This window comes from Temnothorax americanus, unplaced genomic scaffold (assembly GCF_048541705.1).
Source record: "Temnothorax americanus isolate GAGA-0224 unplaced genomic scaffold, ASM4854170v1 Scaffold87, whole genome shotgun sequence".
Classification (NCBI taxonomy): Eukaryota; Metazoa; Arthropoda; class Insecta; order Hymenoptera; family Formicidae; genus Temnothorax; species Temnothorax americanus.
The window spans coordinates 516,121-528,289 of record NW_027509810.1 but is presented as its reverse complement, the minus strand read 5'-3'; the positions used below and the strand labels follow the sequence as shown (position 1 = coordinate 528,289).

Genomic DNA, 12,169 nt, shown 5'->3' with positions numbered 1-12,169 from the left:
TTGCTTTCTTGGCAAGCAAGAAGAACTCGTTGTTCGGATGCTTAAAAGAATCCACGCTGATGCCGAAAGCACACGTGGCCACTGTATCGTTGGTAAATCTGCCCAGTAATTCTTTCATATCATATGTCTTGCCGGTTTTCCCGGATTCCGTTGCCACAAAATCGACGAAGTTCTCGACGCACTTAGTCATAAGTCCGAACATCATCTTCATCTTGCTGGACGTGAAACTAGGGCTAAGGAGCTTTCGCATCTCGCGCCAGTGATCCCCTTTCAGGCCAAACAAATTTCTAGCGGCTATCGGATCAAGAGTTTCGTTCACAAAGTTGTTATGATCACAGAAGTTGTCGAACTGCTTGATGGCAATCGTGGCAATCAGATCTGGATCACGGATGACGTAGATTGGAGTCATAAAATCGTAGATGCCGAAGTATTTTGCGTTCGAGAAAAAATTGTATAGCTTTTGCATATGCTCCATATGGGCTATACGTTGAAAAAAGAAAGGTGCCATGTTGCCGAACAATGGAATCGGTCGCACATGCGGGACCTTCCGACGCTCGAAGTAAGTTAACTTGCTTAGAACAAAATAATATAAGCAAACACTCGCTGTCAGAATAGTCAGAAGCAAAGTAGATAGCTCCATCGCGAATCTCCAAATTAGTTATACGAGAAGAAAACTTTCCTGATTAAGTTCTAATTGTCTGACAGTTTCGGATTGAAACGCTTTTCACACTTGGTCGTTATTGTTAATGGCACCAGAAGAAGAAGCACAAATTACATTATCGTACTAGCTTCGTTGATTGTCGTTAGAACTTCTGTCTAATCGGAAACGGTTAACTCGATAGATCTGGCGATGTAAGATGCACGCACCACGCGTGAGATTTATGACTGGCTACTGTGCGTATGCCGCACGATGAAATTATATAACGTTGAGTGAGCGCGCAGATATATGAATGTCATAAAGTCACTTGACTTTGATACGACTATCTTCTTGAATGATGGTGCACTTCTTCGCAAACATATTCTTATCAATATACGAAGCTTGTTGTTTTTCCAAATAAGCTGGATTAGAGGTCAATTGACTTTCTATTTTAGCAATCTCATTGTCCAACAAACTTCTAACAAGACAATAGACAGAATACGATATGTTCTACTAATAATTTATAATTGTTATTGCCTATTTTTACTTGATTCAATATATAAATAATAAAAGCACAATATTCTTTATCATATTATGTTTTGTATATTTTTCAATTTATCGTAACTGATAAATAAAAAAGCACTAATCCAACAAGTATAAATAACATTAATAATTGTTATTTTCATCACAAATTATAAATTTACTTCTTAGTTTTGACCACACGTATTCTTATGATAATAATGTCATAAAATTTTAAAAGTAAATATATCTAGAAATAAAGCTAAAATACAGTAATTCTTTTAACAATGTGACATAATATAAACACATCCAGTTTTCTTTTCTAGTTATACAAGTCTACAATTTTTATCAACTTTCATAAATTTATTATTTATTCTTTAATATACAAATTACAAAGCATAATTATAAATATTTCCTATTTATTATTTTAGAGTTTATCTGTTCATGGAAATTGTTTTGTCAGGCTTTTCTTTATCGCTTTGTAATATACAGAAAAAAGATAGATCACTCTAAAAAAACACGCTTTAATAAATCAGATTTGAATTAAAAATATAAGGACGCGTTGAGTGCAAAAAATCTTCTAAGTAAAAATTTGAGGACGATGATACTATTATTGACTTACTGCGTCTTTCATGAATTCACTTTTATTGGCGTGTTAAAACTTGTTCTCTTGAGTAAGTGAGTTGCGAGAATTAAGTGAATTGAAGGTTAATCAATGACGTACCTATGGATTTTTTATTTACGATGTGTAAGGCGTCAATAATAAACCATAATAGAATGAAATAGCAGATTATTTTTTGTATAAAAATAAAAAAAAATGTAGAATAATTTTTGATTAATCAATTGCGTAATCTTTGAGAAAAATTTGAATTAAAGTATATATCTTAGATATCTATATATCTTATAGATATCTTTAAATATATTTACATAATTATGTATTTATTAATTGAAAAAAATTAATAGAGATAAAAGGATTCATGAAATAAATATTTATAAAATTATTTTGATTACAAATCGGAGTGTGTTTCGCGCGAGTTCTATAGGATATTATATAATTAGAATATATGGCTAAAATTTTAATAAAATTGACATGGTAGTTTTCCACAACGAACGTTTGATACATCGACATAATGTAATAAAATTTTAACTTAAGTAAAATTCTAATCAGCAAAATTTTGTATTTGCTGGTATAGAATTTCAAGCTATGAAAGAGAATAATTTTTATGTTATCGAAGCTTTTGAGAATTATTCAATAGTTATTCCGACAAGAAAATTGATGAAGATTGAAGGTGAATGGAAGTTCGCAATTAAGGACACAGCATTCTATCAACTGAATGTGATAATGATGAAAATGATGATTTGAAAAAATGGATAGACACACTTTTATATGTGTACTACTATGATTGGCACCCCAAGGATTCCTCTAAATAATTCGGTTAACACTTTGTACGAATGCGGGATATCAATAAATTGTTGGATCTTTTCACTTATATTAACTGAATGAATGGCCTATTCTTCTTATATATCAATTGTGTCAAATATATATTTTCTTGTAAATAATATTATTTATTATTATTGTCTATTTATTAAGTATATAATGAGATATTTAAAAATACATAAATAAAGTTGTCGAAATTGATCATGTTATTTTAATTTAAATTAAAATCAACTTAAACCAAACTATTATAAAAATCAAGTTTACGGATTAATTTCAGAATACATAGTCGCACCATATATCACATTCGTTTTTTTTTGTTTTTTTTTTGTTTTTTTTTTTAAATAAATGTTCTATGAAATCGAAATCTTAATATGTAAAACAAAGTCGGGTTAGTTACACCATTTATAACTCAAGAACGGCTGGACAGATTTTAATGATCTATGATTTGTTGGATTCGTCTCCGCCCCGAATAGCAAAATAACTAAAAAAAAAAAAAAAAAAAAAAAAAAAAAAAAAAAAAAAAAAAAATTAATCTACAAAGATATCCAAATACACATAGAAAAATACAGGGGCCGGGGCGAAGCCCGGCGGGGCATGTTAGCATTCTATGAAATATTCTAATAAATATATTCGATGAAATATATATATTCGCAATAAATTCTTTACAGTTTTTTGAAAATAATTAAATTGCGTCGATTTAATTCCGGGGAGGGAAGGGTATTAATGTTCCAACGATAGCTGTGTTTCAAGTCCGGCAAATAATCGGCGCGCAGTTTATTAAGTTGGAATATATGTATATTATATACATTGTAATTCATTACTTCTGTAACTATTAATTTCTTTACTTGCGCACCACGTACCGCGCCTGACTCGTATCGCTGTTTATTAATTTGTTGATATTCTATGAAGATTTTGTATTTTATGAGCCAAAGTAAAATAATTTTATCATAATAATATATGTTTTGATGAGTTATATATTGAGTTGAAGTAAAAATCATCAGCGGTTTAAATTAATTGGATAAACGTGAAAAAAGTCTCACTTCTTTACTGTGTAACTTACAAGAGAATGCATGTTTATGAAGCACGTTTTAAAAGGCGCACTAGGTGCGTTTTATGCAAAAATTCTACATGCATGTAGTTTAGTCACTATGTGTCGGTGAATGCATTATGCTGCACTTTGTGCATTGCTCGTTCATGTTTATTTCAGTTACTATCTCACATCTTATGGAGCTTGCGTCTGTGTATAATTCAAAGCATAGTATATGTTTGTATAAAATTGTACTCCATATAAATATTGTTTGTTAGGATTTTAACGTAAAACAAAATGTGAATTTGTATGCGTAATGTAGTGCAAGAAACTTAATTTAATTATTCGTTTTAGATAGTTGTATAAAATTTTAAACTTCTGTAACATTTTTGAACAAAATAAACTAGAGTCGGAGATTATATGGTGTTTTATTAAAAAACTGATATAATTTCAAAATTTTTCTTTTAACGCTATTTATGTAAAAAAATATAAAAAATTGTCTTTATCCTAATTTTGCACAATCTGCAATTTTTTACAGTATTATTAATACACGTGTGTTCTTTTATGAAAAGATTGCTGTTAACAAAACATTCATATTCTTTTTACGTCAAACATTAATTGGAAGTACTTTATTACTTTTAGGAACAGGTAAAACAGGTAATATTATATTTAAACATGTAATATAAATAATATTAACATTGCCCATGAGCAAAATATATTAACAAATATTAGGCGCATATTTGTCACAATGTATTATATATAATTATATCATGACTGGCATATCTGAAGAAGATGATGTATTGAAAAGAATGAAAAGACATTATCATTCATATTCAAATGTTTGTGACAACTGATAACTATGTAATGTGTATATGAATATATCCGTGAGTACATTTATTAGAATTTGCATACGTTATTAGAATTTTCTGTAAACATCTCACATAACTCTTTATCACCCTTTACGGAATGAGGGAAGTTCCAGGTTCGAATCCTGGCTGAGGTAATATTTTTCGCAATAAATTCTTTCTAGTTTTTAGAATCGCGTCAATTTAATTCCGGGGAGAGAAGGGTTTTTAATGTTCCAACGATAGCTGTTTTTCAAGTCCGACTGTAATTGGCGCGCAGTAAAAGTAGGAATATATATGTATATGTATTATAATAATACATATATACGGAAAATTAATATATTGAGCTGCCTAAGCTTAGACCGAAAACGGCTTGTATCTTATTCGATTGTGTATCACAGCGGTTTTGTTTTTTCTCTTATTATGAAATTATATTTTTACGCTATAACAAATTTGCAATATATACAAGTAAGGTTTATACATATACGAAATATAGATATATACAAAAATATTTGTATTAATAATGCAATAAATAAAATTGAATATTTCATAGATGTGCTATTTTGTTACGCTTCGAGTTTATTATCGCATGTTGCTGTTTCTGAAAATTATGCGACAAATCTTGTCTCAAACACAAAAACAATTCCAAAGTAATATCCTCGTGACCAACGTTCATGCGTGAACGAATCAGCTTTCGTAGCGAATAAAGCGAAGGTTGACAGGTTTTATAGATATCAGTGAAGTGAAGGCAGTACTTTACAAAAATTTCAGAGTGCCAATAGCAGCAATAACGGCGGCGGCGGAAATATAAACCTGGTTTCGCTCGTGGGCACGAATGGAACGCGAAGACCACCCTCCCAGCAATCATCGTTTCACTCGTCTAAGAACCATTCCCGGCATCAACCTACATCTGCTCCGCCGTCGACACCGCGGAACGTCTGTCAGATAACCGAAATAGAAGCTCCGTGTATACGTAAGTTAATTGCGACATGAGATTCGAGCCTCTCTCAGAAATCTCTCACATAGTATACCGTATATAAGATAAGAATCGCGCGCTCTCGCGATAAGAAATTATAATCGTTGTGTGTTGTCAATATTTTCTTTACGGAATTCAAAACGGATTCTTTCACAAAGCGGTTTTCTCCTGGCGTAAACATTATATCTTTTGCACAATATTTATAACTGCGGTCTGGCATTATTAAAATCATAAACTGCATGACTTAATAAAAGTTTTAAATGTTACACAATAATAAAAAATAGAGGGTTGTATCTCACAAAGCTTTTAATTTTTCTGTTTAAAATTAAAAAGACACATTTTCATCAAGCTATAAAATAAGTTTCTTATTTTTATGCCTCTGAGTAGATGCAAAAGCTACATAGAATCTGTTTTTCACTTCGCAGACGTTAGGTCATCTTGTCGGAATCTCGGATCGACCAGATTCAATCAGGAAAGCATCACTAAAATGCTCGTGCTTATTAGCACAGTCTTTATATTGCTTAATCTACCAAGGTGAGCATCTTCGTTATATTATATATATTTCCATTTTTTACGCCTTTTCTATTTGTTTTTCCACTTTGTGTTTCGGACTTCTAACTGTAAATTTCATGTGCTTGTGATATTTGCTAAATTGAATCTTATCCTTTATAGCTTATAAACACATGCAAATAATTAAATTTATGTAATCGAATTAGATTACACATTGTTTCTTTAATACATGTTGTAGAATAAGGTTTAATTGTCCTCCGCGCCGCGCAAAAATATTTTCAATACATCATGGAAACATTATATATAGACTGTTGCATTACTCGACTAATTTAAACTCGAGTAATATAGTTTATATGTTTAATGATAGGAATATATATACATTTGAGCTTTTAGTTTAATTTATTTAAACAAATTTACATAATTTATAGTAGAATTTCATTGTGTCATTTATTATTTAATATTTACTATATCAAAGTAATAATGTGAGAAAATAAAGTTTTAGAGATGATGTTCTGCGTGTAAATATTTATGCCTTTTTATAAAATTAAAATTTTTTTATCAAGTTTGAAGGAAAAGTGAATTTTGTCACAATATATATGTTATTCTTTTATAATAAGCAGTAAAAATCTACGATTTTTATTTCAAAGGAGATAAATTGTGAAGAGTAGATGTAAATTGCAGTTTACAGTGGAAATTACGTAGTTAATATTTCTTGGTGAAATATCGAATTTGCACGGAAATTGCATTATACGAGTCGAGTTCTTGCTCTGTTTCAGCTACGTGATTCGTCTATGTGTGTTCTTTTTCGCCTTGGCAAAGAAGAATACACCGGAGACACTCTGGTGTCTTCAGCAGTTCTTCATGCTGCTCTATTATACAAACTTCAGCATCAATTTCCTCCTGTACGCAATGTGCGGAATCACGTTCCGTCGATGTTTGGAGCAGATACTGCGCAGGATCCTAAAGAGTATGACTCGGTATCACTGCAGTCCACAAAGGTACATATGTATAGCTTGCATCTCGTTCTTGTTAAAAATCCGACAGAGATCAAATTAAATCGTTGGTTAATGGGTGACCATTAGGGAATCGGTAAGCCCGTGAAACATCAGCGCTCCTTGGCCGATGATTCTCCCCTATCGATGTCTGGTTTCAACCGAGGTTTTAACCCAAATCGTCGAGGCTTTTGTGGGCGTAAATCCAAGGATAAATTCCAGATGATCCTGTTTGCCTGAATCGCCTCGAAAGGGCACACCATTTCGCCAGACGTGTTTTACGCATCTGTGACTTTAAGTTCGACGTCGACGACTAGACGGCAGATTTAACAAAAGATATGTCAGAAAATAAGAAAACGTTGTTGTAAAACTTGGAACGATATAATACTGGACTGACGTGTAGAGGATTCACGAATCTTGCATGTAGTTGTATGATCTATCGAAGTATTGTTGTCGTTTTTTCGCGATTCCGATTGGTTCTCTCTCTGCGCTTACTTCATGTCATGGCATATTTTGACAGTTGTGTGGCTAATAGTATGGTTAATAGTGTAATAATAACAGTGACAGAAATATTAAAGATAAATAGCGCGCGCGTAGCGCGCGTCTGTGATGTCTTATAGTAATGTAAATTCACAGTTTCTGTATGTGAATAACAGATTCGGTGAGATATAACATTTACCAAAATTTATTTCCATTTATGTTTGTAACATAAAAGTTTAGAAATATGTATAAGAAGATAGCAAAAAATTGCTTTAAAATATTTATAAATATAATATAAAAGTTTTAATTTTATTAAATTAAATAAAAATTTTTTAGAATTAATAAACACTGCAATAAGTAAAAAAAAAAACAGATGAATTTGAGTCTCATTCTTGAATTTCATTATAATTGCATTTACAGCCTCTGATTATCGCATCAGAAACGATCGATGTTCTGTTTTCACGTCATGTACTTACTTTCTACTTGAAAGAAAAGAGGGATAGACATGTATATATGTATATGTATATATATAGGGTAAGTCGAAAGAATTTAAGATGCCACAGTTAAGAAATATGAACAAAGTTAATAGTCCAACCGTTTCGGAATTTTTGCAAAATGATACTTAGGCTTTCATATAGCAGTGCTGAAAATAGCCACCCTAAAAGATATCATGTGTGAAAAATGTTGTAATTTGATTATATGTTTATCCCTGCAAAACCCTATGCCTGGGTAAGATGCCTGTAATGGAGAAGATGCAAGTACTGTGACAGACATGTAGCACTCAATAAATAATGTGTAATACTTTTACAAAAACATAGATTTCTTTTTAACGCTAAACTGTTTAACCATTAACATAATTAGTAAACACAATTTCAGAAAAATTTTTGTTTTAGACATTCATTTGTTGAATATATTGTAACATTCACGATATTTAAAAACCTAAAATCTAATATATAAAAATACAAAAATTATACGTCAGTATTTGTGTATAAATGAGCTTTCATGTATTATATGAACAATCTCATGTCAACGATTAAAAAACATTACCATCTACCGGATAATGAACGAAATATTAACAATGTAGCGTTTTCGACCTACTGGCATCTCACCCTGACTTACTCTATATACATATATGTCCCATATATGTATAAATATATATATATATATATATATATATATATATAGAGAAAGAGAGAGAGAGAGAGAGAGAGAGAGAGAGAGAGAGAGAGAATGAAATATTCATATATTCATGGAACCAGTTCTACGTAAATATATGAATTATTAATATATTATAATAAAAGAATTATCACTGGTAATCAAAGAATATGGCAATTATTTTCAAAAATTATAGGATCTAATTTAAAGATAATCGTAGAATTCATCATTTAAATTTTTTATCTTTTCAAGAAGTAAAAAAAATAATATAGAATAATTTATTTTTGCAAGAGGTAGTGAATAAATGTCAGAATTTTCAAGTATTAGTACATTTCTTCACTGAGTTAAATTGATTTTGTTATTTTTTAATACAATCCTATATAATTATATCTGCCTACTGGAAATTTCTAAGTGGAAATCAAAGTAAATAAAAGAGTAAAAGATGATTACATTTTGGAAGTTTTCTATTTAGTCTCATTTAAAATGACAAACTAAAATTTCAATAACGACAAAGTAATATTTAATTGTCTTTAATACAGACATTAACAGAAAGCCAACATTTATTTTAGACAAATTATAAATTAAAAGTTTGAAAATCAATGCTTTCCAAAAATGCTATTTTAAAAAGTAACTCTAATAAACTGGGGAGAATTTTGGTATTTTTTTGAATGTTTTATAAAAAAATCCGAGACATTAAATTAATTTACTATAAGAATAATTAGATAATTAAAGAAAAACGAAAAAAAATTATCAAACACGCTGCCAGAAACACTGATACTTTTTGCCAAGAGAAAAACCATCAAACATATAATAAGTTGCGCATGTGTATTGGTATGTAACTCAGACGTAAAAGAAATCGCGTTGTCACGTCTCTTTCACATGGATTTTATTTTTTTGCGCAATTAGGACAGAGATCGATTGACTAGAAGCTCGTCTGGGGAAATCACTGGGAAAAAAATTTTCGGTATTTCACCCGTAACGTATAGAAGAGGATATTCTTTTGGGACCATGCAATTCCACTTAAAATGCTGGATAAACCAGTTTTCCGTGAGTTTCCTTTTACGGATTTGTGCTTAATGCAATAGTAACGAACAGAGTACTATTAAGCCAGAAATCTGCTTTGCACGTAACATATATTTATTACATGTAAAATATAAAACTATTTGCTTCACGTATAATAAAATCTATTTGTTTATATCAAATAATCTGTACTTGTTGTCAATATACGACTGTTAATAATAATCCGTTTTTAAGTATTTTTATAAACTTCCTACAAAATTTATATGACAATCGTTTATATAAGGTAGTTTTCTTAGTTTTTATCACGTGTGTAAAGAGAAATATTAAAATATTTTAATACTTTTTATTTCTCAGTTTTTTTTTCATACACACACACACACACACATTTATAGAAAAGCAAAGGGAGCATATCAAAGAAAAATACATGTTTAATGATTCTTGAATAGACGGATACTGATAAAAAGTATTATAATCGCTTATTTAAATTAATACATATACGAAGTTTCATTTTCTTAATAATACATTTTCTATTGCTATTCAGTTGAGTGAAAGCCTTCTCATGGAAACTTGCTATTATAATACTTTTCAATGATTGCGCCGATACACGTGTCTGGCAAATACTTTATGCGTTCTTTTTAACGCACATAAAAGCGTACACGTGTCGTTTCTTGAAAAATGTAACAGAATGGTATGGATAATATGCAGACTTCTTTCACATTATTTATAAACTAAAGTCACAAATATGTAGTTATGAAATACTATATGTACAAATTAATTAATTCGATTGTTCAACTCCGTTAAAAATCAGTTTTACACATCAAATATTTTATGCATTTTTTTATAAATAAATTATAGGTATAGTATAATTTATATATCATGCATATCACGAAACTGCTAATCAATTTTATTATCTCTTGTGATATTTGAAAACATTTTTTATAATTTGATAATTATTTACGTTTATAACATATATTGCGTTAGACTGCAAAAATCTATTGAAAGACATTATAAAAGTCAAAGTGGATAAATCAATTGTAACATTACATCATCGCCGTCAAGAAAATGACTTTAAAAGTTACTAAATATCAAACCACAGACCCCCCAACAGATGCCACAGTCTAATGTATATTAATATTCTGTATATCTTTAAATGATTATATATCGAATAATTTATAACGGGATATGTAACGTGTAAATATAAACAAATATTCTATAAATTTCTGTATCGTTTTTATAAAAATATATCGACCGTACTCCTGCTCCATATTTGTTACTTATATAGAGCGTATGCATTTAAAAAAAATAAGAATAGAATTTAAGATAATATAAAGTGAAAAATCCATTAAGTACAATATATATATATATGTATATATATATATGTAGGTCCGGAAGTATGTTCCGGGACTTTTATTTTTGATATCGGTATATTCCGGGACATTTGGCAGTTTCCAGGACTGTCCTGGAAAAAATTGATGTTCTACGGCAATTTTCGGGACAGTTTTTTGAATCTGATTACATATATATGCGTTATATTCCAGGACTGTACATTTCAAAAAACGTAAACAGTTCCGGAACATACCTCTGGACCTACATATTATATATATATATATATATATATATATGTATACACACGATATATGGTAAACGTGTTCTACATTCCTGTATATAGCATACTGTATAAGTTTTGAAGAAAATAATACGTATTAAACATACATGTATATATGTATGTATTTGTATGTGTGTTGCGTGTGTATGTAATTTTAAAGAGTACCGACTAAAGTTGATAAGTGGAATCTCATTAATTGCTATGCATTTTATTATTATATATATGCGATTATTATGTCAATGAAAATAATTATATTATCCGTTTAAGTATACTGTTTTGTTTACTTAAATTTATTAAAAAATTGAAGCACTGTAAATTTAATAATTATTTCTGTATAGTAAATGTTTAAGTATACCATCTTTAAGTATTTATACCTTGGATTTATAATCGATATACTTATCTATTGAAATCTTTTTGAATTAGCTTTGTGATTCTAAACTTACATGGTTTCTTTATGTTAATCTAAACAAATATGGCAAATTTAAATGAGTGTTGGATCAACTATTTAACATTTATATATATATATATATATATAAAATAAAGATTTTATACTATATATTATATATATTTATGTGTATATATATATATATATATATATATTATTCTTTTAATGATATGTTATTTATTTATATGTTATGTAAATAAATTAATGTTGTTTCTCGAAAAGACTTGAAGGTAATAGTAATTATTATTTGTACTTCCTACTTTAGATATTCAAAATTAATCTCACCGCATTTTCTTTTTGAAGATAAATTATTTGTATATATATATATATATACACGCTCAATTACGCAAAATATAAGCTCAATTTGAAAAAAGCTCTACTCAGTAAAAGAATGTATGTAGAGCTTTTTTCAAATTGAGCTTATATTTTAAGTATATTGTGCATTCTGAGGTAATACGTATATGCAAGGAATATGTGATATTGGCAAACATATTAATCTACCTATACAAGAGATACCGC

General features: G+C 29.5%; 1 protein-coding gene and 1 pseudogene across 2 annotated transcripts; one reads left to right on the top strand and one right to left on the bottom strand.

Moving 5' to 3' along the window:
- Positions 1–4: 4 nt before the first annotated feature.
- LOC143907708 (cytochrome P450 9e2 pseudogene) lies at positions 5–916 on the bottom strand (annotated as a pseudogene).
- Positions 917–4,170: 3,254 nt separating this feature from the next.
- On the top strand, positions 4,171–10,881 carry LOC143907723 (uncharacterized). Of its 2 annotated transcripts, none has more exons than XM_077424627.1 (4): positions 4,171–5,439; positions 5,868–5,976; positions 6,729–6,950; positions 9,486–10,881. In XM_077424627.1, exons 2-4 carry the CDS (start codon positions 5,930–5,932, stop codon positions 9,499–9,501), a joined length of 285 nt encoding a protein of 94 aa, XP_077280753.1. In that variant the 5' UTR covers positions 4,171–5,439; positions 5,868–5,929; the 3' UTR covers positions 9,502–10,881. The 2 variants fall into 2 exon arrangements, with proteins under 2 accessions (XP_077280753.1, XP_077280752.1); XM_077424626.1 differs by having other exon boundaries at positions 4,200–5,439; positions 7,035–10,881.
- Positions 10,882–12,169: the final 1,288 nt, after the last annotated feature.

What these genes read in the sequence shown, in the direction of transcription:
- LOC143907723 (XM_077424626.1), top strand. Translation starts at nt 5,930, where the DNA reads ATGCTCGTGCTTATTAGCACAGTCTTTATATTGCTTAATCTACCAAG. An exon ending in ATATTGCTTAATCTACCAAG is followed by an intron (nt 5,977 to 6,728) that starts GTGAGCATCTTC and finishes GCTCTGTTTCAG; the next exon opens with CTACGTGATTCGTCTATGTG.